Genomic DNA, 27,948 nt, shown 5'->3' on the forward strand with positions numbered 1-27,948 from the left:
CACCGCTCTCCTGCCTGGAAGTGCTGACAGATCAAGGCAACAAATTTCAATTACAATCCCTAATTTGTGTCCGCAGAGTGTTTTTTACCCATGTTAGTCCTCTCTGGCGCATCAGTCGAAGCAGATCTTGGAGCAGCAGGAGGAGGTGGAGGGGGTGGGAACGAAGGAGTGCATCAGTGAGAGAGCGCGCGCGAGAGACCGAGGGAAGGAAACTTGGCGGGCGCGTCGCTGGTTCCTCGGATCCCAACACAAGCGAGAAAGAGGAAACGCCAAATTTGTTTTTGCCCGCGGCAGGGAAGGGGGCAGATCGGCCTGCGGGAGGCCCCGAGAGTCGTTCAGATTTTGGTGGGAGAGTAGAGCGAGTGTGTACGTGTGCCCGCTTGAGTGTATATGCGTGAGGGGCGGGCGGGCGCCAGGCGGCGGGGATGGCCGAGAAGCGGAGGGGCTCGCCGTGCAGCATGCTAAGCCTTAAGGCGCACGCCTTCTCTGTGGAGGCGCTGATCGGCGCGGAGAAGCAGCAACAGCTTCAGAAGAAGCGACGAAAGCTGGGCGCGGAAGAGGCGGCCGTGGCGGTAGATGACGGAGGCTGCAGCCGCGGCGGTGGCGCCGGGGAAAAGGGCTCCTCCGAGGGAGACGAAGGCGCTGCACTCCCGCCACCGGCCGGGGCGGCATCCGGGCCAGCCCGGAGCTGCGCCGACTTGGAACGGAGCTGCGGCTCCCGCGGAGCCGCGGGTGAGTCGGCCCTTTCCCGCCTAACTTTTTCCCGGCGCGTCCCTCTCGGTCCCGCGGGGCCGCACGGCCGCGGGGAACCTGAACTTCTGCGAGTTAAGGGCGCGCGCGCGCGCGGTGCCCCTCGGTGCCTGAGGCAGTGCAGCACCAGCGCTTTGGCCTTGGGTGTCCGCGCCCGAAGCTCACAGCCGCCCTGGCCGCTATCGCCGCTCAACTCAGGTCGCCCTCCAGACGGTTAAAATGCCGCTCCTAGCCCCGCTTTTCGGGCTGCCGCTGCCCCCTCGGCGACTCGCGCCTTCGGCCGCGGCTCTTTGAGGCTTTCGGCGGTGCAGGTCTGCGCCTTCCGCATCTGCCTCCCTTGGGGTTCCAGCCAATGGGTGCTCTTTTTTCTTTCCTAACTTTTAAAAGCAAGGGGGTGGGGGGAGCGACGGCATAACCCCCCCGAAACCGGAACGAATGCCCTAAACAGTTTGGGCAAACCAGGAAGAGGGCGGCGTATTTGCAAACGTGGTTTCCCGAGGGGTAGCTGAGCCCTTCCCTTCCCCTCTGGATTCCCGCTGCCGAGGCCGTCGGCCCCGGTGGGCTTGCTTTTCGCGCTCTTCTCGCCCCTTCGTTGCTTGGCTAGGGAGCTAAGGGCGGTCGGGGAGATTGGCGCGAGCGGAGGCTGAAGAATTTTCTGGAGGATGCCTCCGCCCGGGTCCAAAGCGAGGGGCCTCGGACGCCTAACGGGAAAGGAGGCCCAGGCACTTCGCACGGGGAGCCGGACGCCAGGCGGTTTCTCTGCGTGCGCTTCGGGTGGCCGGTGTGTCGGGGTCTGCAGTGGGGCTCTGGACTCGGGAATCCATCTCAGCCTCAGCTGGCCACGTATCCAAGACGCCGGCGACGGCGCGAAACTTATTTGGGGCCTTGACCCGCCGGAGGCCGGAAGGGAGGGGTGGACGCGGCCCTCATGCCTCCGCGGTTCACGGTCCTTGGAGGCCTCGCTGGCACGTCGAGTCCCTTCGGCTGGCAGAGCGGGTGTTTACCCCGGGCCTGTTTGTTAGAAGAATCCGAAGGCACGAAAGTTTCGCCTTTTCTCCTGGTCCTTCTTCGTCTCCCCAGCCGCCCTCGGGGGTCAGTCTCCCCACCCGACTTCCTCCACGAGCCCTCACCGTTACCCCTCTTTGCCTTTGCTGCCCAGGCGGCTGTGAGGACGGGTTCCTGCAGGGCGCTTCTCCGTTGGCGTCCCCGGGAGGATCCCCGAAGGGGTCCCCAGCGCCTCCCCTGGCACGGCCGGGGACCCCGCTGCCCTCGCCGCCGGCCCCGCGGGTGGATCTGCAGGGAGCAGAGCTCTGGAAGCGCTTTCACGAGATCGGCACGGAGATGATCATCACCAAGGCGGGCAGGTAAAGGGTGATCTGTCGCCAACGCTCGGGCCCTGGCCTCACCTTATCCCCCAGATGGGTTAGGAAGGAGAAGGGTCTGCAGAGCTGTGGAGTCTCTGGTTAGCATTTTTGTATAGAAAAGACAAGGCCCGGGTTGTGGTTCACTTTTGAGACTGGCGTTGCCCGCCTACAGCAGAGTGCAGTCGGCGAGGGGCACAGCGCCGCCGCAGTCTTGGACGTCAGGGGAAATCCGCGTGGCCGCCGGTGCTGCTGCGCCAGAGGCTGCGGCTGATATTCCGTGTGCTGGGTAGTCTCAGATTCGTGGTTATGTATACGTCCGTCCAGGCATGTGTTTAGGCTCTAGTTATCTTTTCTGGAACTACTGAACAGATGACTTCCCTTAACCTTCCCCACCCCTTAAAAAAAAAAAAAAAAAAAAAAAAAAGAGAAAGAAAGAAAGAAACCTCAGTTTACTCTTTAGAAAACTATGGTTTGTTTTTTTTTTAGATTCCAGACTTCCAGGCTGGTTCTTTATCAAAAGATTTCCTAGCAATGTAAGAACGTGATGTCTTGTGCTATTTTGATATTATACTAGAATGAAAACTTACTGGAATCATCAGTAATACATTATAATCCCTGCAAAAATAATTACCCGTTTTTTAAAAAACCATTCCGTTTGTAGGACCAGTTACGTGGTTATATATATTTATTTTTTTCTAAATGAAATCCAACACATTCGTCTCAATTTGCTGAAAAATACTAAGAAAAATTGTAGGAAGTTATATGTATTTTTTGAAATTGTGAAATTTGCACATTCATTAGTTAGTAAAAAATAGATTTGTTGGCCAGATACTATTAATCTGAAGGAAGCACAGAAATTTTTGCATTTTAAAGTTTTTAGTTCGTTTAGTGCAGTGAAATCTATGAATAATAATCTTCCTTAAAAGGAGCTTTAAAAAAGCACAGCAACTCTTTCAGGGAGTACACATGGCAAAAACCTGGATAGCATAAAAGTATCCAAACTTATTAGAAATTACAAAAACATATTTTATTGAATCCATATGCTACCTTCTACGTTTTCACAGAGCTTTTATTAATGATCCAAATTCAGTCTTCAACAACACAAAGCAACAGTTGTCTTATAAAGGATGTAGTTAAAGACCTTTACTCTTTATCTTACAGGTGCACTGAAATAACACTAAAACAGCCAGCATATTAAACTGTTCTCATGCCTAGTTAGGAATAATGGACTTTCTTTTCTCTGGAAGTGGTTTTTAGGGGCATTATTGTTATAGAAAAAGTTTTTGATAAATAACAGTGCTAAAATTTGTGTTATAAGGTTAAATTAGCAAAAATTAAATTAACTGGAAGGGTCCTAGACATAAATCATTAGATGGAAATTAGAAAAAAAAAGAACTGCTCTATTTGTTTTTCATACGCAATAATTTGCTGTTAGATTCTTGCTACTGAGTCTTTTTTAAAAGATAGCCTGTGTACATTAGCATCTCCTTTGATATGCAACTCTGGGAAGCCTAAGGAAATGTAGATTTTTATTTGTTTTAATTAGCAAAGTTTTGAGTAAGTGTGGTTAAATAGGAAAGTATTTCCAGGGTATAGTGGGGGAAGGAACGATTTGGTAAATATACATTGTGTTTAGTTTCTGCTTTCAATAAAGAAGTTTTACTATACCTTTCAAATTTAGAGCAACTTTTGCACTTCACCTTTACCATGCTGCAGACAGGAAGTCCTGTCTCAATAAAGAACATATTGTTTGGTTATAGCATGGCACATTGGCTCCTTGTGGTTTTTTATAACCCTTTTAAAATTTCACATTATAATATATTTTATCACTTGTACAAATTCAGATTTTCTATTTCTACTTTTGGAACATTTTTATCATTTGTATTATTGAAGTAAATATGCTCATTGATTTTTATTTAAAAAACAAACTGCTTTTTTCATGCTATTACTCCTTCAGCGTAAAATTCTTTTTAGCTGTACTGACATTTCAGTAAACACAGTGCATGACAGGGTGCAGCAAATTACATTTAAAAGCCTCAGTTTTGATGCATCCTGTGTTCTGATTCTTTGAATTAACGTTATCAAAGTGAATGCTCTAAATTTTCATATGGATGAAAAACTGAGAGGTTTCCAGAGGTTTTTTCGCTTGCTTATTCATTCTCCTTGCTTAATCACAAACAAAAACAAAACCCATACCCTGTTTCCTCCCCCCTGTATGCATAGGCGCATGTTTCCAGCAATGAGAGTGAAGATCTCAGGACTAGATCCTCACCAGCAATATTACATTGCTATGGACATAGTGCCAGTGGACAACAAAAGATACAGGTACAGTGATCCGATGGATACAGCATAAGAATACGCTAGGATTTTCCAAGCTGTGCCTATTTCATCTGTGACAACCATGATGTTTGTTTCCAGAAGCCTGTAGAATTTCTAGATCTATAACCCAACTCCCCGACAGTTCCAGTAGCCCACGCGGTGCCTTCTCTTGCAGTAAATGTGGAAACTTAATTATTATTTTGCTTCTAATGGTTACAGAAATGTCCTTTAAGTATTGAGAACTTTAAATAGAAGCTAGTTTAGGGTTGCTAAACTGTGTCTTTTAAAATGATTCACTTTTCAATTAGAATTTTGGAGGAAATGTTAAGTTTGTAGGTATAGGTAATATTCAATGATATGTTTCATTTTTGTGATTATTTTGAACTTTAAATAAATTCCCTTTTTCTTGTTGTGTTCAAAAATCATAACTGTTGGCAGGTTTTTTTCCCTTTAATTTTGGGAAATTCTTGAATTTAGAAAAATAAAATCTCATAATTCATTTAGCTATTAGGACATCTTTAAACTGGTCATGAATTTGTTAATTTACTGTTGGTTTTTTGGTTAGTAGTTACCACAGTAGATTAAAAAAAAAGAACATTGTCAGATTTAGATTTTGAAAGAGGATGTATTATCTGGATATCAAGTAAAGTTGGAAAAGATACACATTCTTCAGTTTCAAACCCACCTTTGCTCTTTTTCTTTTGCAAGTAAGCAAATCAGCAACTTTCAGTGGACAATGCTTTTTACTTTCCTGAGGAGTTAAGAATGCTGACATTTAAAAAAGGAAATTTTGAGTAGAAGATCAGAAGGTGCTTGCTTTGAATTTTGGTCTTGTTTCTTTTTTTTCTTTCTTTTTTTTTTTTTTTACTTTTTATAAACAGCTAGAGCATTTAGTAAGTTTTTAAATGAAGTCAGATTTGATTTTTATCACTTTTTAAAACTTAGGGAGGTCCTTGTTTGAAACAGGCTTACCAGTGTCAAAAGTATACAGATTTAATTAGTACAGACACATATGGAATACTAAAAAAATGGGTAATAAAAAGACAGTTTTATTGTTTGTGTTTTGTATTGTATTGCTTATTTTAATTAAATAAGATTAGAGAGTTTGCTAAAATTATCTATTACAAGGCAGAACCTAGAAGGCACTGTTTAATCTCGAAATATACTTGGTTTAAAAATCTTTATTCTAATCTGGGTTTTGTGTTGCGAAAGATAATGTAATTCTTAATGAGGTTAGACATTAGTCCTTTCTCTTCCAAATTTCTTTCCTGTTTCTCCAAATATCTTTCATGTATTTTGGATGGTTTATTTTACATAGTGGATTCTTATTATTCTCACATAATGCAAGAAAAATGTCAAGTATTGGTATTAAGATGTCAGATTTTAAGAGAGCAAACTGTAAATCATAAGTTTGTTTTCACTTATAATGCTTCCCAAGAAATTTGGTTTTAGCAATTGTATTTAGAAAGTTTCACAGAGAATTTGTAACATGTAGCGTTTATTCTCTTGGTGGGTATGGATTTTCGAACTGTTGAGTATGCATACTTTCTCAAGGTTTCAATAGAGCATCTTACTCTGTTTATTTTGGGAATAACTATAGTACAGTTTTTCCTTGCATTTCTAAGATTCGCATTTTATTTTCTAACTTTTAGCTGTAGTAAAAAATAAGTTTTTGGTTTATTCTCTGCTGTCAAAGAGTGGTATTTGGTCAAATTAAAAGTGCTTGTGATTTGTTGTGAGGCAAAATTAATATTCACAGGAGCTCTTGCACTTAGGAACTTATTTACTGAAATTACACCATAGCAATTCAGGGAAGCTTTTTAAAAAATTATTCTCAATTTTGTGATTATGTATTTTTTTCCCAAGAAAAGGAATTAAAGAATAGAAGGGATACTGAGCTCAAAAGAGAGTGAACTATGTGACATTAGTTGAAACAGAGGGCCTCACCAGAGATGTTATGAAAATGTTTCATGCTGTTTTTTAAAAGAAATTTGCCTATGACATATGTAGAATTCTCTGAGAATATCCACAGATTGCTTTAAATTGTATGTCATGTCTTAAAATACAAATGGAAGGAAAACATCTAGGTATATAACTTCATTTTATACCCTTTTCTAAGTGAATCATCATATACTAGTTTCTAGCTTTTGAATTAGTGAATTTTAAGTTAATAATTAATAAATGATAACCTGAATATACAATTAAATATTACGATATTACCTGAAACATTGTTATTTAAATGTATTATTGTTGTAGAGTCAATATATTTGACACATATAAACAAACAGAAGAGGATGTTTGGTCCATTAATTAGAAAAATAATATTAACCAGATATACCTTCATTTTCAAAGTTTGATGTATAATTGATTAGTGATATTTGCAAACTAAAGACTTTTCTTGTAAGTGTTGAGAAAGAAATTTAGGAGATAAAGACCTACATTTTTGGATTATACAAAAATTTTAAGTTAAACTTAATGTATTATCTCCAATTTTTATTTTGATAGAATCAGAAAAATATTCTAAATGATCATAGCTAAAACTCTTTTTCTAAGAAAATGAAAGTTATGGAACTTTTGACAATTTCCCCTTGCCATTCTATCATCTACCTAATTCGTTTGTACATTGCCTAAAATGGAAAGTGGTCTTAAAGAAGTGGGACACTTAAAGGTATGACTCTCAAGTATTTTTGAGATTTACTTAAAGGTGAGGTTGACAGCTTTAAGCTTGACAGCAGTAGTTTCTTCATGTCAATGGAATATCCAGATGTAAAATGGAAAATCCCAGAATTCAGATGGAATGTCTAATGTGAATAAGTGATTCATAAGAATTAAGGTACTTGAATTTATGGGGATGATAGTGTGCATAAATCCTTAACACATCACTTACTCTGAGAGGTCAGAAGGCCACTGCTGCCCCAGAGAGTTTTTGAAGAGTACTTAAAATCTTATTTTATATGTATTGGATATAAAGAGCAAATTGTTGTTTTTCAGACTTAAAAAGAAAAGATACACAGTTTGTCCGATTCAGTGGACTTGGAAATTACCAGAAAACAATAGTCTGTACACTGAGCCTTATCATTGCCTTGTAGGTATGTTTACCACAGCTCTAAATGGATGGTGGCGGGGAACGCGGACTCCCCTGTGCCGCCACGGGTGTACATCCATCCAGACTCACCTGCCTCAGGAGAGACTTGGATGAGACAAGTGATCAGCTTTGACAAGCTGAAGCTCACCAACAATGAACTGGATGACCAAGGCCATGTGAGTAGATGGCCTCCCTCATGTGCCCCCATGGAGTGGAGGGTCACCAGACCTATACCCTGTTTGACCAAAGGGCATGAATTTCTCTCTGAAGTTTGTTGATCAGCATGTGTCTAATCTGGGCAAAATCAAGGTTGTCTTCACAACAGAGACGATGACTGTTGCCAGAAGGGTCTCCTATGAAATGCGTGATAGGTTAAAACTAGATATTGCGTTTGTATTGAAATCATAGAATCTCAGGCAGACATTGTTAGCCAAAACATTTGTTTGAAAGGCTATGAGGTGCTAATTATTATGCTCTAAATGTGAATACTTGACAGTTGGGTAAACAGGGAGGATGGTTTATTGAGTCCTCCCTGCGTTAGGCCCTTTTCCTAGTTGAAGCTCATTGCTTCTCAGTAATGGCCCAGGCTTACACTATTTGTGTATTTCATCTGCATGTTCCCTGCTGTTTTGTGATGGCATCTGATGTGTCTAAATATGTTACAATAACAATTTCTTTTAGTCTTAAACCTGCAGGAACATGATTTATAAGTCAAAGTCAGTCATTCCAATAATAGAGTGATTTTTAACCCCTTTTTGTTTTGCAATATTATGCCTAGGCAAAATTTCTACGTTATTATGTTAATATAAGTAACTCTGGATACACGCTGATTTCCATCGTAAGCCAGCATTTCTATTAGGCTTTTGTTATTTGAGAGGGTTTTGGTTGAGGCAGGATTGAAATGCCTTTTGTAGAGTTAGTGCACGTCATACATGCCAACTAGTTCATTTCTCAAAGGGTGACATATAGTATATTTATGAGCAAATCTTTTAAAACAAAAATGCAAACTGTCATGAACTAGTAATATAGTTACAATGGGAAATGATTTGCAAGTTGCTAGACAGTATCTTAAACAATTGGCCTTAATAAAAACATCCAAGTATGAATTTCATTGTGGTACAAATTCAGTATCTGGATTTTTAAGATACATCTATCTTACATTGCTTTTGTCTGTTGCCTTTTATGATTTAAAATGAAATCACAGAAGTATCAAAGTAGATTTCATTTCTGAATCCAACTCCCATGCCCTATATTTTAGTACATTACTTCATTTCTTTCTTTTTTTTTTTCTTTATGTACATAGTCAAGTAGTAACAGTTGCTTTTCACTTGACTTCAGGGAAGGAACACTAGTTTCTACTGTTTCATTGAGGGAGCTGGCTGTATTTTGCCAGCATATTCATTGAGGGGGTCTTTTGTTTTTGGAGTAGAAAATTTAAAAATAATGCCATTAAGTGTGATTTATTTTCAAAAGCTTAAATATCCTCTACTTTTCTGAGTTCTACAGTTTGAGGACATATCTTTTAAAGAGGTAACTGGGACTAAAAAATATACCTGTCATAAATAAGGTACACGTCTTTAAATAATTTAAATTGGGGTGCCTGGGTGGCCCAGTTGGTTGAGCATCTGCCTTCCACTTAGGTCATGATCCCAGTGTCCTGGGATCAAGCCCTGCATTGGGCTTTTAGCAAAAACAAAAAGCAGAGCAGAAAATAGGCAAAATTTAGAGAAATGTGTCATCTATCAGTTAAATTTTTGTTTTAAGGTTGTGGTGCAGGTTGTAATACTTTAATACAGGGAGGTAATTAATGAGTGTAGAAACGGAGAGACAGATATATACCTGTTCATTTTGGAAGGAAGGAAATTGCTTTTACACTTGGTGAAAATGTATGAATCAGTTGATGCTAGAGGAGAATGTAGGAGGAAAAATGCTCTTTTCCATTATTTATTTAAAACATGTATTTTTTGAGACTTTGTAAAAGGTAGTATAACATAAAAAGCCATAGTCTCTGCCTTCAGTGATCTAGTCTAGATGGGGAGAGAATACGTGCGCTCAGATAATCCTGCTGTTGGCTCGGAGAATTACCGACGCCACATTACCCCAGTCAGGAGAGACTGGGAAGGTTTCACGAGGAATGTGTCTATTGTATTTATTTACTCCATTTGATGACCCCCAATGAGGTTAGATTCGAGATTAGGAATTTGTTTCTTAGTCCACTGTTGATGTGATTCAGCATCTAGGAAGACGGTAGTCCTGTTCTGGTGGGACTTTCTAATTCAGTTTTATCATTTCCTGATGCGGAAACCTCTCAGGGACTCACCCCTCTGCCATCATATGGTTGAGGGTCTCCTGACCCCCGATATTAAAGGAATCGCCACTAATTTCTAATTAATCAAGCTGTAGACTTAAATGAGAAGTGATTTTCTAATTTACTTTCTAACTTGCTTTCTTACTTTTTTTGGACTCTCAGTTCCCAGTTCTCAGCGCCTGGGTGGCTCAGTCAGTTAAGCATCCGACTCTTCATTTTGGCTCAGATATGATCTCAGGGTTGTTAAGATCAAGCCCCATGTTGTGCGAAAGGTACAGAAGCATTAAAATAGTGACCTGAGAATGGCATGTAGACATGGGATTTTTATTAAACATGATGTGTTTAATGTAGGAATCAAGTCCTCACAGGGCTGTGACTGGACCTAGACCTATATGAAACATGAACTTATAAGACATTGCGTTTCCCTCAGTGTGACTTCATCTTCCCAAATACCGGGGATTGCTTAGAGAGGAATATTGGTGAGAATCTCGAGTGGAATGTCCTATCAGTCCACAACTAACCACTGAATGTTGTAGACTTGAACATCTCTGCTTACTCCTTGGGGAGTCTGTAGTCAGCTTTCTGTTGGATTGTATATAATCTAAGCCTGGTCCTTGGGCTATCAGTGAACAGACAGTTAGCATGCTTGGATAAGCTAGCTCCTTCTGATTGTGTGCATGCTTCCCTTTTCATCTGGAATTTGTTGTCTGGAGGGAAACATTTAGATGAGCATTTCCCTAAGAAATTAGTAAGGGCACCAGGGTGGCTCAGTCAATTAAGTATCTGACTCTTCATTTTGGCTCAGGTCATGATCTCAGGGTTGTGAGGTCAAGCCCCATGTTGTGCTCTATGCTCAGCGGGGAGTCTGCTTGGAATTCTGTCTCCCTCTTGAGGCCTCTATCTCCCCCCACCCCCCCACACCCTTCTCTCTCTGTCTCTCAAATAAAAAAATAAATCTTTAAAAAAATTAGAAGACATTTAACGGTGTCTTTAAACCTTGGCAGGGCTCATAGGGTTGAAATACAGTGCTGGGGTGCTTCGGAAGGAGGCATGGCCAGTCTGCCACAGTCAGGGGACTTTCTCAGCTGCTGAGGAGTCAGTGTCATAGAGTCATCCCAGCTCTAAGTTTTTCCTCACTGTCTTCCCCTTTCTCCTTGAGAATCAGGTAGGGAGGGTTGATATCACAGGGGGGATTGCCAAGGTCTCCTTGATGTAGGAGCTTGTAATAGCTTGGAGATCCAACATGTTCATGTTCATGAGCATATCAGTTTGGGTCTCTGAGGCTTGGTTTTCTCATGTGTTGTGTTAGAACCAGAGAATTCTGAGTGAATCAGGTGAGCTGATGAACTTGAACATGCATGTGTATAAGGAGTGTTTAACACACAGTGCATGTGAAACAAAACCAAGACCATCTTGCTACAGAGCTTGTGATCCAGTGTTACTGTCTTGACCCCTGCCATTTACAGTGAGTCAACACCAGGTGTCATCAAGAATACAGGGAGCCAGGGAGTTGCTCCTCCTTGGCCCTTTGCTTGATTTGTTCCCACACCGGCGTTTAGGACATCTAGAAAATTTCCAGAGTCAGGAGGTGATGTTTCCTTATTGAGCTGTTCTGTAAGGCACAGCTGGTTTGTCTGTCAACTTCAGGCACTGTAGGCCCTTCACATTAAACATAAATAATATAGGGGCGCCTGGGTGGCTCAGTGGGTTCAGGCCTCTGCCTTCAGCTCAGGTCATGGTCTCGGGGTTCTGGGATCGAGTCTCGCATCGGGCTCTCTGCTCGTTGGGGAGCCTGCTTCTCTCTCTCTCTGCCTGCCTCTCTGCCTCCTTGTGATTTCTCTCTCTGTCAGATAAATGAATGAAATCTTAAAAAAAAAAACCCAAAAAGCACAAATAATATCATGCTTCTTTTGACTCAAAACTGGTGTCTTTATAGTGGATAAAACATGTATTAACTTGCACAGGGGACAGCATTCTTGTGTTTATAAACATTAGTCTATGTGACTATCTGTGTTACGAGGTAATGCCAAAAAGAAAAAAAAATCCTTCTTTTAAATGGAACAGAGAGCATGGAGCAAGCAGATCAGAAAAATTATTTGAGTTTCAGTGTTATCCTTGTGGTCCCCTTATTTATAAGGCCTGTAGTTCTCCTAGTTCTACTTGTTTTATTAGACATGTTATTGACCACTCATCATTACAAGTTTGATAGATCATTAAAAAGCAAATAATGTCATTTTATACAGGAGAACTGAAGCTTGCTTAGCATTCCCAGAAAACATCTGGGGTATAATAAGTTCCTATACGTAATATTGAAAGCCTGTTATTTTGCTGGAAAGATCCCCAGATTACTGTCCGCAGTTGCCCTTTAATGTGCAAACGTAGGCATACATCAGCTATTTCTATACCCTACCTCAGTATACCCCAACTTATGTCATTTTGGAAATTTTGTAAGGACAGAAAGAAATAAAATTTAAGTATATATAGCTATATGGAGAAATCTGCTTGAGAGAACAAAGACTTCATAAAACAAGAACCTGTGTTCATTGACAAGTAAACAGAAACCCAAGTCAGTTTTTGTTTCCCTCAATCCAAGTCAATTTATTCTAGTTTTCTGAAACTAGCTATGTACTTATTTTTGTTTGACATCAAGTAGCTTTCTCCAGTTTCTCTTCTACTGTGGAATTTGCTGATCACTAGAATCATCAGAATAAATCTTACACCTATGTTTTTGAGACTTTTTACCTGACACACGTAACCAGATGTTCATATTACGTTATGACCTGGTGTAAACACACACACAAAAAACAGATCCTGTTTTGCAAAACAGTACTTATCCTGGGGCACCTGGGTGGCTCAGTGGGTTAAAGCCTCTGCCTTCAGCTCAGGTCATGATCCCAGGGTCCTGCAACTGAGCCCCGCATGGGGCTGTCTGTTCAGCAGGAGCCTGCTTCCCCCTCTCTCTCTGCCTGCTTCTCTGCCTACTTGTGATCTCCGTCTGTCAAATAAATAAATAAAAATCTCAAACAAACAAACAAACAGTACTTATCCTTACTATAAGGAACATCCTTTATGTTTCTACTTTATCATTTTGTTTATTTAAAAAATTTCCAGTTGCAACCGTTTCAGTTGATTTTTGTGAGCCACTAATGGTTTAGTGAAGTTCTGTCCTTTTTTTAGACCTGAAAAGAAACTTCTAGAGGTTCCACAGTCATGTGTGTACCTGCAGGTGACCAGGAGGGCTATTGTATTCTCTTATCCTTCCTTCCCTTATACTTCTGCTGTCTCCCATCGAGCATGGTGGTCTGTTGTTTGGTTCTTTTACCCTCAAATTTTCTATTAGTGGAAGAGACGCTCGCATAGCAGATCTAATGACAGTGCCCACCAGACCTGCCTGATGGGGGAGAAGACATCCTCTGGTGGCCGCAAACACATTCTCCACATATAGGTTTATTTGTTTTGGGCCTGACCAAATATTCAGAATTTGGCTTTGTGAAACTGCCCAAATCCTGAAAAACATGAGGTAGTTCAACCACTGTGTTTTAGACTTTGTTTAAGGATCTCTCCTCGACACTCCCAACTCCCCAATTCAAGTCGTGTAACTCAGGGAAGTCACAGCTCTGTTAATTAAACTCATTGATGAATACCTCAGTGTGGACTCCCAGGAGCAAATAGACAGTTTCACTGGGTAAGGCTATATATTTTTTTTTAATTCCATCTCCTATATCTTGAAAATATAAAAAGAAAAAGAAAAAAATTCACCCATTATCCCGTTATCTAGAGATGATCACTGTATCTTGTTGTGGGTCCTTTTTACTGTCTTCATGTCATTGTGATTGTTTATAAACAACTTGGATCACTTAAAGTTTAAAAAGAAGCATTTTATTTTGTGGTTAAAAATGTCCCAACCAGCACTTAGTAATGGCTGAATAACATCTCTCCCATTGTGTGGATTTTCAGTTACTTAGCCAATCTACTCATGTAAGTGGTTTATAGTTTCTCCACTGCTGTAAGATGGTACGCTGCCCATCTCTCTGCATAGAGTGCTTTTTTTTTTTTTTTTTGGATTTGAAATACGTTCTTGGATAAATTCTCAGAAGAGGAATCATGGGGTAGAAAGTAGTCAGATTTCCCTAGAAGAGTCGAGTGCAGCAGTTTTTCCATGCTCAGGTGCCTGCGTTTTGGAAGTTTCCCTCTGATGCAGACATGGACACCGGGCTTCTCCAGGCAAACCAGGGATGTCGTAAGCCACACGCAAGGCAGACTCTTGGGTATCCTTAGAATTCCTTTTGCCCTTGAATAGACATGTTGTTGTCACCAGTGGAGGGAAAATGTTATCTGAAGAAACCCTTGGTGCACAAATACTTGTTTTTAGGTGATGGGTATGATGGAATTTAAATAATCATCTCAGTCTCATTTTTAGTTTTACTGGTTTAGACTCCTCTATGTTCCAGGTGGTTCACTGTAAATAAAATGCTGATGAATTTATTCTTGTATTTGCATAAACAGAATAAATGTTAAGTTCATGGGTTCATGGTTGTACACAGTGTTCCACCAAAATAATGATTTTTTTCCTATGTATTTTCATGCACATTTTACAAATAACTTCTTAGCTCTCCGTTTCCAATTTTGACATACTTTGTTACATTGACACTTTTACATCCTTGGAAATTTTCATTTCCAACTGGGATTTATTTTACACATTAAATATTTAGTCATGGTGTTGAGATTGGGCAGAAGTTGTTGATATATTTGGCTTTCTTTCCTTGACACAGATCATTCTTCATTCTATGCACAAATACCAACCGCGGGTCCATGTCATCCGTAAAGACTGCGGGGATGATCTTTCTCCCATCAAACCTGTTCCATCTGGAGAGGGAGTAAAGGCATTCTCCTTTCCAGAAACTGTCTTCACAACCGTTACTGCCTATCAGAATCAGCAGGTATTGTTCTCAGAATCGCTATCCTTCTAGACTTTTTGTTTCAGGTGTCAGTGGAAAGCTAGCTATCCTTTTCACTGTATCTAAATGTTATGAAGTGTCATAAAGTAAAGCATTTGCCATATAAGACATCCAGGATGTGTGTGTGTGTGTGTGTGTGTGTGTGTGTGTGTGTGTGTATAAACAATTTTTTTTATTCACGATTCTCCAAGTAAGGCTACTTCTAGTGAGAATTTCTTTAGAAAAGAATGTGTCTCGTGACGAATAGTATAGGTTTGCTTTCCATTTTGGGATGTTGAATCATGATGTCATAATTAAGATTAAAAATCATGAGGGGGCTCCTGGGTGGCTTTGTTGGCTGAGTATCTGACTCTTGATTTTGGCTCAGGTCGTGATCTCAGGGTCTGAGATTGAGTCTTGAGTCAGATTTTGCACTGGGGAAGGAGCTTGCTTAAGATTCTCTCTCTCCCTCTCCCTCTGCCCCTCCCCTCCACTCACTCTCTCTCTCTCTCTCTTTCATTACAAAAACAAACAAACAAACAAAAAACCGAAAAAAAAATGTATATTTCTAGGAAATAGATATGTAGAATATGAAACCTGGATTGTATCATAGAGCATAAAATTTGATAATTCACATTGTCTTAAAACTATAACCCATGTATTATAAGAAATATTTCAGAAACATTTATCTTACATAGTCATTTTGGTATATATACAAAAATGGCTATTTCTTCAAGTACGCTCTAATTGTGAGAGGATGACACAAGAGATCAGCAGTGGTGGAGTAATCTTTTCATATAATTAATAATAATTTCAAAAGTGAAATATTTCTTTCCAATATATGTAAGTGTATGTATTTCTTTAAGGCGGAGTCAAATAGGTGGAAAACTGATTTAGGGCAATTTAGTCCATGCAATTAAGGCCAGTTTTCATAAAAAATACTGATGTAGTTGAGGCTGATATGGTCTGTGGTAGACTTTTTTTTCCTTTTTTTAAAATTTTAGTGGTCAGAAGAAGTATTTTAGGTTCTCCACTTCTCTTTACATTTATTTACATCTCAGTTAAAATTTAAGGCTTTATAATCTCTCGGCTGTGGTTTTTGTTGTTTTAAAGCTTATGAGGAGATTTGGATCCAGTCCCCTGCATCTTCCTTGGGGGCTGGGAGGCACATCTGCTCTCGTCTATGTGCAGCCGCCAGCCCCACACCTGAAGCCGTCTAGTCCTCTCTCTCACGTTGTTATTCTTTTATATAGGCTTTGAGGAAGGAGCATGAAGTTAACCTTTAGAAGGATTGGATAATTAGGAAAATATTCTTAAAATATGTTAGATGCAAAAATCACTTTTTTTTCTTTGAGGAAAAACATAACACATGAGGAGAAAAGAGCAGAGACATTCAGTGCCTTTTAAGCAACCTCAGATTATCTGTCTCTTTTTTTGTCTCTCAAACACAAACAGATTAACAATGTCAAATGTGTATTTTTCTCCTAGCCTCTGTGATATAATAAACAAGATGCAGTGGGCTTGTTGGTACATTTTGGTGACTAATACCAATGGACAAACTGACAAATCTATTAATAGGGTAAAAAAATTAGAAGAAGGGAAATTGATAATGACCAAATGCAATGATGTTCCTTTTTTAACTTCCTGGCTCCTATTTTAAGGACTCAGGGAAAATTGGTAAGCAGCTTAGCTTGGTGGTGGTTAACAGCATGGGGATTCTGAAGCCCAGGGTCCCAGCCTAGGTCTATGGACAAGTAACGTTATGATCACAGGAAACTTAAGCCTTGGTTTAAAAGAAAATATAAGATTGGGATAATAACTACATATAAATTGCCATGAGAATTAAATGAAATATGCATATAAAATTCTTAGTACAGCGTACACAGAATGCACTCAGTAATAAAAATAATGGCAATAGTAACACATCTCTATTTAGACAAGGCACCATTGTATAAATCTCTACTCTTTTTTGAAACCCTCTTTTAAACGAACACTTAAAGTATTTAATGTTATTTAAATATTATTTAAATGAACAAAGAATGAAGCTATAATGAACTCACAAGAATTCCTTCAGGACAGCAGAGGGGGATTATGAATGACTTTTCAAAGATACCCTTTCTTTTCCTTAGTGTTATCCAACAGTGTTCATTTGTACTAAGCCAAAATGGCACTGTCGGAAGTATGTTCATTAACTTTGTAGATTCCACTAAACCAAAGAGCATAGAAAACAAAGCATGGTGTGCTTCTTGGAGAACAGGCTGTAACTTCTGTGTGGCAAGGTGGAGATCTGTCAAGAAATAGATGAGATGTTATTAGTGTCAATTACAAGATGGTATAACTAAAAATATATTTTAATGGAGATGATTAGACCACTTGTAAAAATCCCACCACCAGATTTCTGTTTAAATTAAAACATTTATTTCTACTACCTGAATAAAATTTAATCTCATTAGTGCCTTCCAGTAGTCACTAGCTCTGGTTAGACGTTCACTGTAGGGCTCTGACCAGGTCTAGGACTCAACAAGAAAACAGAGGAAAGAATAAAATTTTCAGATGAGAGCCATAAAGATGATCCAAAGAGAGACAAAAAAAATACAGAGGCAATAAAGTTAAAGAAGTGTATATTACCTAATTCTGAAGAAGAGAGGGATGCTTTAATGGCATTCATGGGCTTAATGGCATTCAGGTGTTATAAGGAACTTGACAAGGTAGAAGTTGACAAGTTATTAGCTGCTACCCATTACCAAGAGGAACAGGCATTAAACCACGTCACAGAGTTAAAGGGAAGAGCTTTTAGTTCAGAGGGATTGTCAAAAAAAGGACAGGTTATCAACAGATGATTCAGAATTTCATTCTCTAGTGATATTAAATGCAAAACAGATTTAATTATAGAGTTTAAATAGGGGTGGGGATTTTTTCTAGGTGATTTTTCTAGGTGATTTCTGAAATTTTCTTCTAGCTTCGCAGCTAAGATAATAAAATACCTGAGAAATAGGGGAGAGGAACGCTTTTATAATTTTGTAATTTTGTAATTACTTGTAGTTCTTCCACCATTTCTGTTTTTAATGGCCTTACTTGACATTTATAGTATTTGATATGAATTTTTTGTACTCTGCAGATTACTCGCCTGAAGATAGATAGGAATCCATTTGCCAAAGGCTTTCGAGACTCTGGGCGTAACAGGTAAGACTTAGTGAAGAACATTCTGGTTCTGATAAATACATTCGACTTCTTGTTGTGAATTTTCCATTACAAGGTAAACAGTTAACCACTGACGTGGTTTTGAAATAATTTTCTGATGAGGATTAAAATTTGTTGGTACCGCTGGGCCTTGGATGTACCTTATTTTTTAGCTTAGTGCCATGGCCTGCCCATTCCTAAGGTGAATTTTGGTGTGGGATGCTGGGTGAAAAATGCAAGTTCTCAGGGTGCACAGTGCATGCTACATCTGAAGGGACCTTAAGGAAACCCTTCTTTCAGGTCCTGGGGCTTCGATATTCCAAGTCAGTAGCCTCGCTACACCTGATGTTGTTCTTTAATTTACTTAGTGATGTCACAACAATCTATTGATTCTATCTTCGGAATATGATGGGGCTCCATTCCCTCAGATTTCCAACTAGAATACGAAACTACGCCCCATTACCAAGGGAGCTGATGTTCTTTAGTTTCCAAATTTGTCTTGGCTGCGCTGACAGCCATACACTTGTTTATTTTCTCTGTGTCGTGTTTTATGGTGTTTGTACAAGGAGGGAGAGCAACCATAATGAATTCCACTCTTACTTTTATCAAAAAGCAGGGGCGCCTGGGTGGCTCAGTGGGTTAAGCCGCTGCCTTCGGCTCAGGTCATGATCTCAGGGTCCTGGGATCGAGCCCCGCATCGGGCTCTCTGCTCAGCAGGGAGCCTGCTTCCTCCTCTCTCTGTGCCTGCCTCTCTGCCTGCTTGTCATCTCTCTCTGTCAAATAAATAAATAAAAAATCTTAAAAAAAAAAAAAAAAAAGCAGATCACCGTTGTCTGTGTGCCATGGGTTTTTAATTTATGGATGTGATTCTATTCCAATAGAGTTTGGTGCAATATTTTCTAAGATAAGTATTGATAGTAATAGAGAGTAATAACAGACTAACGTTCTCCAGATGCCTTTTCAGGGTAAAGCTTTGAGTTAAATGTTTTTAAAGCTTTTAAAAAGAAATATTTGAGAAATTTTTATTACTTTCCTCCAGAAATTATTCTAAGACTTCCCGAAAATTTGGTATTCTCAAGAACTTGGTATAGGCTACCTCTACAGGAAGTCGAAAGCCCCAGTTGTTTTGTTTTAGGGACAGTTTGAATTAAAATTGTAGAGAGAGAACGGTCAGCTGGTAGTCTAGATTTTTAGTCTTCTAGCTGATTATTTGGGCAAGGCTGGTGCAGTCAGAGATCTTTTCTCAGAATACCGTGAAGTGCTTGCAGAATATTCTTGTATGCAGGGACATTGTTTAAACACCACGAAGCATGAGGACTCAAATGCAGCTGAAATGCATTGAGAATAGAGTAGCCGTTAATTTAGTGCAGGTACATCAACAAAACGATTAACAATAGCACTAATAATTCCCTCTGGAATTCTTTATTCTGTAGGAAGATTTGCAGGTATTCCTGTAATACCTGTTGTCTGATATATTGAAATCATTGTTTTTTTTAGATGTTTTTAATGTGAGAACAACTCTGCGTGGCTTTTGCTATGTTCCGTTGGCTCTTGGTTAACTTTGCTGTCCAGAGGCATTTCTAAAAGCTGAATAATTTAGTAACTGAGAAGGTCACTCCTGAGGGACTAATGGGAGCCTTTGGGATGACTTCTTTTCTACCTTGAGAAATGCTTTGATGGAATTTTCTTGTGGTTTTGGTGGTAGCAGTATAGCATTTGTTAAGGGTCTAGCATTTCTTTCATTTCATTATTTTTTTTTAAGCAGCGAATACATTTATTAAAACTCACTGAAACTCCATGAAGGCAGCTCTGAGGTTTGAGGAATACACAGCCAGGAACTGTGTCCAGGCTCTCCTGTAGGATTGACCTAGCAGACACCTCACTGCTCTTGACACTAGGGGAATCACACTGCTTGGATACCATGGGTTCAGTTTTGAAGCAATATGTTTAAAAATATTTTAAAAGGTGTATTTGGTTAGACACCAATAGTGAGTAAACCTACAAATAGAAGTAAGCTGATAAGATGCATAGGAGAAGTCTTCAGGAAGAATTCTGGAAATGTCAACATAATAAAAAGGCATTTGAATATGGTCAGTGAAGAGAGTCAGTGGGATTGGTGAAAATAAACTACTAAGTCCCTTGTTGGGTATCATGAGGTCAGAATGCTAGGTTTGATATGAACTTTTTCCTTCCGTTTGTTTTACAAGGTGTGGCATCTGTGGTTCTTGCTACTATTTTTTTCCTGACCCTAAAACTTTTAAAAGTTTCAATGGACACACAGAACATAAGGAATTATGTTTTAACACTTTTTAAATTTTGTTAAATTTTAAATTTTTTGTCTTGCTCCAAATGTTTAAACAATATCATAGTACAAGAAAATTATGTTGCCTCTATATAGCTTTCTTATTAGTGAAATGAATAATTTCACTTTTTTGTCTCATTAAAGTTAGTTTTCCTGCTTATGATAGACAGGTCTTCAGTGCTCATTTTGGAAGGCTAAATATTTATATAATATTTATATATCAGTACTATTTAGAAAGCTAATTTTCATATTTTCCATTGATAAATTCAAAAACTCATGTATAGAGAAGAGAGAATTTGGTCAGCTTTACAGATTTCTAACTTATGTATTTTCCTTAAAAAAAAAAAAGTTTCAGTTATATGTAAGACTTGGATGGTGCATTGGTGTTGAGGGCTTGGGAAAGAAGTGATTTTTTTTTTTTTTCATATAAATAGAGAAGAAAGCCCATGAGAAAAAGTTCATTTTATTTCTTTAATACCCTTGGTCTGTTGTGTTATTGTTACTACTTTTCAATATAAACTGTTTTTATTTTTCCCCACGTATGAAATAAGCAAATTAAGCAGGACAAGAAATAAACATGGACTTGTGATTTTTTTTAAACTTTATAAAACAATTTGCTTTAATTAAAAATTATCCCTTCCTGGTTATTTATGGTTCCACAGCCTGTTTTATAGGAATCAGTAGCTTCAGCCCTTAAAAGCCCTCCTGCAAGACATTTGCTACGTGAAAGAGAATTTATGTGCTGAGAATAGTTTCATTCTTCAGTTAGGCCTTAGGTTTGACCCTATAAAATTTTTTACTCAGGAAGGTACAGAAATTTCTTTGCTTTAAATACTTCAGGAAAAACATAACCATTTTACTAAATAAACTTGGCCATTTGATAGCATAAATTAGGGTGGTGATAAAATGTGGAAATTGTTCAAAGGCATCTTGTATAAATTATCGCCTTGGCTGCACTCCTGCGGGAGGTGCCTTTTATCTTTCCTTTAACTAGATGGGAAAAGTCTCTATTACTGGAGAAAATGAAGGCCTTTTTTAAAAAGTCCAGATTCAGCTACTAAATATTTTATAACTGTTTCCTGCAAAATATCTGAAATCCTTTCTGGAACTTGCAGTGTGAAACAGCAGCCTCAAGAAAACTGTCAGTAGCTCCAAGTCAGATCACTTGTAGATATGTCATCTTCAGAAACTTCTCTTTAAAGCTGAAAGTTACATGTTTGTGGTGATCAGTAATGTCTCCTCAGGAATTGGATGTATGAATTTGTCTTTGAAACATAATGGAGTTTACACTGCTAAAACACATTATGCAATAATGCTCGTCTCCATCGTTAATAAGTGTCTAAGTGTAATGGATGCTTATTAATTACCTCTCCCCTCGAGACCACTCCATGACCCCTTCGGTATCCTTAATATTTAAATCTATGATTATTAAAACTCATCTATGTGGTAATAAAAACATTCTATAGCATTTAGAAAAGCTTGTTTCTAGAAAGTCATAAAACCTGACACAAACTAAATAAAGAACAATCAGATAGATGGTGTCCAGCATTCATCAGTTGAGTATTAAACATAACCTACAGGAAACATGGGGTTTTGGGGCTGAACAAGTGGCCAAACTGCCCCCAAATCAATACTTTAATGTGCATAATATATTATTGAGTCAATCTGGCTTGCATTTGGCTCATAGTCAGCCACAGATATGATGTCTGGTTTTAGAAAAATCACTTAGGAGCAGACAACTTTAAAGCTAGGAAAGGATGCAGAGCTTGGATGCAGAGCTTTTGTAGTCTGCTACTGACTTTGTGGGAGACTGAAGTCCAGGGAGGTTAAAACATTGACTTAGGGTCATACAGTGAATTTTAAGGAGTTGGAGCCACACCCCAGTTCTCCTGACCCCCAATCCAGTGTTCTCACCACAGAATAGTCCTCTCTTCGTACATCACTGATTACATCCAAAGCTAGACTCTGCACTTCACACTCCATGCAGCCCAGGTGGAAGGCAGGTGCAGGTCCACTCTGTGCCCTGCTCTCCCCTTTGGCAGCCCTGTACTAGCACATGTGTGGGCCTGGTGATGGCTTTTGCAAGTGCTTCCACAGCAGCAGTCCCTGAACTTGTGACTTGAGAGATGAGTCAGGTCCATGTGTAGACTCATACGAGGGCTGTGTATGCACACGAGCTTGGGCATGCCCTCAGTACCACCGCCCCCCTTACACACACATACACTGCTGTCTCCTTATAGCACTAAGATGGGGTAGTGATGCTCCATGGAGTCATGAAGGACATTAGCACATCAATGGAATCTACGCTCTGAACACTAAGGAAGTAGATTCAGCATGTAAAACCTTAGAACAGTGGGCCAAGTTGTGTAAGGTGGTTTTATCTGCCATATCACTTACTTTGAGTGTCTGTAGAGTTTTCACCATGCTGTGTAGGTGGTAGGACTCTGAGGCAAGAGGGCTCCTCTAGCCTTGGCTCATAGTTCTTGATTTAGGGATGCAAGGTACCCAGAGGAGGTAGCAAGTTGAGTGCAAGAGATTAAGGACCTGCTCTTTTTTTCCTTTTTTTAAGATATTATTTATTTGTTTATCTGACAAAGAGAGAGATCACAGGTAGGCAGAGAGGCAAGCACAGAGAGAGGGGGCGAAGCAGAGAGCCCAATACAAGGCTCGATCCCAGGACCCTGAGATCATGACCTTAGCCGAAGGCAGAGACTTAACTCACTGAGCCACCCAGGCGCCCCTTAGGATCTGCTCTTGAACATTTGCCCTAAAAACAGATTATCTGTGTCGAATAAAACGGTTTCTAACAATCACAAGAGAAGTCTGAATATTGTTTGATACTCAGAATGCAGGTATTTTCTACAACAGAGCTCTATGTTTTGTGAAAATCACAATGTTATTAAGATTAACAAATTGTTTAGGGCTTTGGTAGTTGAGGGAAGACTAATGAGATCTTAAGAATGGGGCTCGTTGAGTGAAATGCCTCATTTCCAGAACCTAGAGGACTTAGTTTTATTTATATATGAATATTATATAGTGGTATAAAGAAAGAGGGACTCTGGATCACTTACAGGAGGAGACACATACATTTATATATGCGGAGTATTTACCCTTGTTTTCAAATATATATATATAGATAGATAAATAGATATAGATAGATATCTAGATATATCTGTATATATCATATAAATAATTTACAACCAACTTATCCTGTCTCTTTAAGTATCCATTCACTAAGTGTATGTAGGGACCAGAAAAGAATGTTTGATGCTAATACCAGAGCCATACATGGTGCCGGCCTGTGAGATCACCTTTCTATGCTCCTCCTGCATGTTGGGCTGAGAGGTCCGTGCTTTTCCCCAAGTTGCCTGGACTCCCTGTTGCTGAAGGGAGAGACTATCCTGGCAGCACTGGGTGTGATGGAGATTGGGCCCCTCCCCAGAGAGAAGCTGGTTTTCTTTGGATGAGTGCTCTTCTAAAGCTGGCTACCAAGGGACCAAATGATGGACAGAAATGTCTCTTAAGAAAAAGCAGCTTTACAGGGTCAGTCTTTTTGTGGAGAAGCCTTCCACATCAGAGAGAGAAGTAATGTTATGGGGGAGAGGGTGGATTCCAGATCACACCAGAGCCTTGGACTCCCATCAGCTAGGATGGGCCTCACCTGAGCTCCTTAGCACAGAGCGACAGCTTCTTCTTCTCCGAGGTTGGCTTAGTTTTCTGAGAATGTTAACAGCATATCGTGGGTGGTTTCCATCGTCCTGTGCTCCTGGTGACAGAATGGTAGCCCATCTCTGAAGCTTCTCTTTCTGTCTATGCCGAGCTCTTGCCCTACCAATGTGGGGGGACACTGTGAACACCAGTGAGGTGTTCTGAGCTGCTTATTACTGCCGAAAGCTCCAACTGCTCCTAATGAGGCTTCTTTTGTCCACCTCCATCCCAATCCTTCCATTTAGAATGGGTTTGGAAGCCCTTGTGGAGTCATATGCATTCTGGAGACCTTCACTACGGACTCTCACCTTTGAAGATATCCCTGGAATTCCCAAGCAAGGTAAAACACAAAGTCTCTGGGGTCATAGATGCAGGCAGTTCTTGACTAGAAGCTCAGGTGCTGAAAAATACTCTTGACGTCATTGGCTTCCACAATGGTGACCTCATCACCAACATCCTTTTGTTATGGGATCCATCTCTTTTCTGTGAGGAATGGGGATGGGGACCAGAAAAATGGCTCTTATGGTCATAGGTTAAGTCTTGGATGTTTCAGACTGTCAATATATTTCAGGACTTTTACCTCACCCTTAAACCTCTTGTTTGAATTAGAGCCAGACTGTGGGCTTTTGTGCCAAGCCCACCTCACAGGGAATCGCCCGTGCTGGTGCCAGTTCACCCTTCCTTGCCAGCTTCTGTCTTTGCTTCCTTCAGCAGAATGGCCTCTAGGCAGGGTTTGCCTGTTGGATTTATGCTGAGGAGGTCAGGTATGCTCAGGCAGACTTTCCTGGGCTCACCTCTGAGTGAGTCCCCCAAGCTCAGGCTAGTGTTTCCTCAGAGGGAGCTGCATGCAAAAGGATGACGCTTCCGCCTCTGCTCGGTAGGTAGGACTCTCAGCCCACCCCTGCCCTCAGGCTTTTTACGCCTGATCCTGCCCAGCACCCCAGTGACAATTAACATGCTGGGCTTTAGATAATTATCATTGACTGGATTGGGCTTTCTGATTATTTTGAGAAGCTGTATAAAACACAGTTGCTGGAGCAATGAAGGCTTTACAACCTGTCCAGTCTGTTGGAATTCTCCTCACCCCCTACGTTCTGTCAAGTTTGCAGACATCAATCTGCCAGCGAATCCAGAGAGTGGGAGACAGCCACGACCATCATTATTGATTGGACGCAGGGTCAACCACCCTCTCCATGTCACAGGACTGTTTATCTGGCAGGCCTCTGCTCTTGCACGAGCCTGTGATTCACCAACCTGTGTCTGGTTGGAAATGAGAGTTTTGAAGTTCTAGACTATTGCCTTCTTGTAATAGCCCCATATGGTCTAGCCATTGAGGCGCATAAACTTTCAGTGGGCAGCTGAAGATAAGTTTGAGGCAGCGTGTGTCTTTGACCAGTTTGGCTCTTCCTTTGGAATTCTTTCCATTTTCATGCAAGAAAACATATTGATCCAGACCAAGCTCTGCTGAAGGAGTGAAATACGGAAAGAAGAGAGTTAATGGCTATACCTTTGGAGCAAGATACAGAGTAAGATGTAAGTTATAAAGATGCCAGGGAAGTCAGTGTTTGTAATATTTATTATAGAAAATCAGAAAACTCGAGGAAAACTAATGGAGGGAGAAAATGTGAAAAATCTATGAGGCAGTGTCCTGATACCTTCTGCGATTAAAAAAAAAAAAAAAAGCAGTTGCCTTGGTCGAGATCATATGCCTTGGAAATATTGAGAGGATTTGTGTCTAAAATATTTCAGTCTGGATTCAGTTAAATTGTAATTCCTGGAGAACCAAGACCATCTCCTCTTCCTCGTTCAGTGTGGGCTTCCTTGTGACATGCTGGGTCTAGCTCATGTTCACCAAACTGAAAGGAAAACATGGCTGTGGAGTCGCTGCCCTTTACATTTCACCTTCTTTTGTAGGAAATACAAGTTCCTCCACGTTGCTCCAAGGCTCTGGGAATGGCGTTCCTGCCACCCACCCTCATCTTTTGTCTGGCTCCCCTTGCTCCTCCCCTGCCTTCCATCTGGGGCCCAACACCAGCCAGCTGTGTAGCCTGGCCCCAGCTGACTACTCTGCCTGTGCCCGCTCTGGCCTCACCCTCAACCGATACAGCACATCCTTGGCCGAGACCTACAACAGGCTCACCAACCAGAGCGGAGAGACCTTTGCCGCGCCCAGGACTCCCTCCTATGTGGGCGTGAGCGGCAGCGCCTCAGTGAACATGTCCATGGGTGGCACAGATGGGGACACGTTCAGCTGCCCACAGACCAGCCTGTCCATGCAGATTTCGGGGATGTCCCCTCAGCTTCAGTACATCATGCCTTCACCCTCCAGCAACGCCTTTGCTGCTAACCAGACCCATCAGGGTTCCTATAACACGTTCAGGTTACACAGCCCCTGTGCCTTGTATGGATATAATTTCTCCACATCCCCCAAACTGGCTGCCAGTCCTGAGAAAATTGTTTCTTCCCAAGGAAGTTTCTTGGGGTCCTCACCGAGTGGGACCATGACCGATCGGCAGATGTTGCCCCCTGTGGAAGGAGTGCACCTGCTTAGCAGTGGGGGTCAGCAGAGTTTCTTTGACTCTAGGACCCTAGGAAGCTTAACTCTGTCATCATCTCAAGTGTCTGCACATATGGTCTGATGAATCCTGGAAGTTAAGGCATACTCAGATTGGTCTAACGTATTTTCTTTTTCTTTTTTTCTGAAAGCAATATGAAAAGAAACTTATCAGTAGCTTGTAAGATTTACATATAGTAGGAAGTGAAGGCTCCCTGAGTGTTTCGACTTTCTCATGGTGAGACTGTAATTATCTATGGTATATATGTAGACCGTACAGAGCACGTGGAGTTTTGCAGCCTGCAAAACCACATCCTCCCTCTTTTGTCCCCCTATGTCATTTAGTTGCACAGAGGATTGGCATAAGTAGTATGCTTAACCCAAGTTCTCAGACTCTTTTAAAAACCAAACATCAAACTTAAAACTTGGCAGTGATACTAACCAGACCAAGGCTTATAACTTAATTTATCAGAAAAATGCTCTACACAGTTTCATACTTGAGTGTTGATAACTAACAGTAACCAGCACCCAGAGTCTTGTGATTTCTGTTATTCTTGGGCATAGTGTGAGAGCCTAAAATGCCAAAGCCAGCTGAAGTCTAAGTATTAGTTCTGAGGTATCTGTAGTCATGAAGGATTAGCTTTTGTGTTCCTGCTTGCTCTTGTCTGTCACAGGTATTAGATGATCTTGGTTCTGTAAAAATTCTTGACCTATTGTTATTTACTTAGGTAAGGTGGAAGAGAGCCTTGTACCTTCTTTCCACTTTCCACTGGGTATGTAAGAGGTATTTATTCATCTGCAGAGAATAAATGTCCAGTATTTTGGATGTTTTGCTCATTTTATTTAGTTAAAGTAGACCGTTTAAGAGAGTTCTGTAAACATTTTTAAATTCCGGTTTTCACCGGGGAGGGAATATATGATACGAGTGGAATGCCAAAAAGAAAATAAATCCACCTCAAATTCTTTGATTCCAATGAGAAATGTCTATCTTTTTAAATCAAGAGGAATGATATTGTCAGCTTTCCCTTACATTGTTATAGTGTGGTTTTTCATTGAGGATATTTTTTACATTTTGTTTTGAGATTCCTGGCCTGTGGTCTGTAAGGAAAAAGGCATTTGTGCTACTTATTTATGTCTCCCCATTCCGACAAGTTGAAATCTCCCCTCCTCCTTAACCTTGTTTCTCTGTCTGAGTCTTTCCTGAAACAAACAGATTCTAGGCCTTTATGGTATTAAATAACGCTGTAAGGAATTTCAGGGGGTTATCTGCAGCAATCTGTCTTTTGGAGGTTGTAGTGCAAAGGCCAAAGCCCATTACCATAAAGACCCTCTTAGAGGATGAAGGAGGAAGATACTAATTATGATAAAGGGTCTATAAAACTTTTAACCTCAACAGCATTTCAGCCTCAAAACCGGAAAAATGGAAGGTGGATTAATTTTT

The 27,948-nt window shown here is 40.5% G+C and overlaps 1 protein-coding gene across 1 annotated transcript; it reads left to right on the forward strand.

Moving 5' to 3' along the window:
• On the forward strand, nt 1–27,921 carry TBX18 (T-box transcription factor 18). The gene is made up of 8 exons (XM_032339130.1): nt 1–732; nt 1,910–2,114; nt 4,338–4,439; nt 7,523–7,694; nt 14,599–14,766; nt 17,882–17,946; nt 24,199–24,293; nt 25,868–27,921. Exons 1-8 carry the CDS (start codon nt 426–428, stop codon nt 26,590–26,592), a joined length of 1,839 nt encoding a protein of 612 aa, XP_032195021.1. The 5' UTR covers nt 1–425; the 3' UTR covers nt 26,593–27,921.
• Nucleotides 27,922–27,948: the final 27 nt, after the last annotated feature.

The sequence above is a fragment of the Mustela erminea genome, chromosome 4 (genome assembly GCF_009829155.1).
Source record: "Mustela erminea isolate mMusErm1 chromosome 4, mMusErm1.Pri, whole genome shotgun sequence".
NCBI classification, from domain to species: domain Eukaryota; kingdom Metazoa; phylum Chordata; class Mammalia; order Carnivora; family Mustelidae; genus Mustela; species Mustela erminea.

What these genes read in the sequence shown, in the direction of transcription:
- TBX18 (XM_032339130.1), top strand. Translation starts at nt 426, where the DNA reads ATGGCCGAGAAGCGGAGGGGCTCGCCGTGCAGCATGCTAAGCCTTAAG. An exon ending in ATCATCACCAAGGCGGGCAG is followed by an intron (nt 2,115 to 4,337) that starts GTAAAGGGTGAT and finishes CTGTATGCATAG; the next exon opens with GCGCATGTTTCCAGCAATGA. An exon ending in AACTGGATGACCAAGGCCAT is followed by an intron (nt 7,695 to 14,598) that starts GTGAGTAGATGG and finishes TCCTTGACACAG; the next exon opens with ATCATTCTTCATTCTATGCA.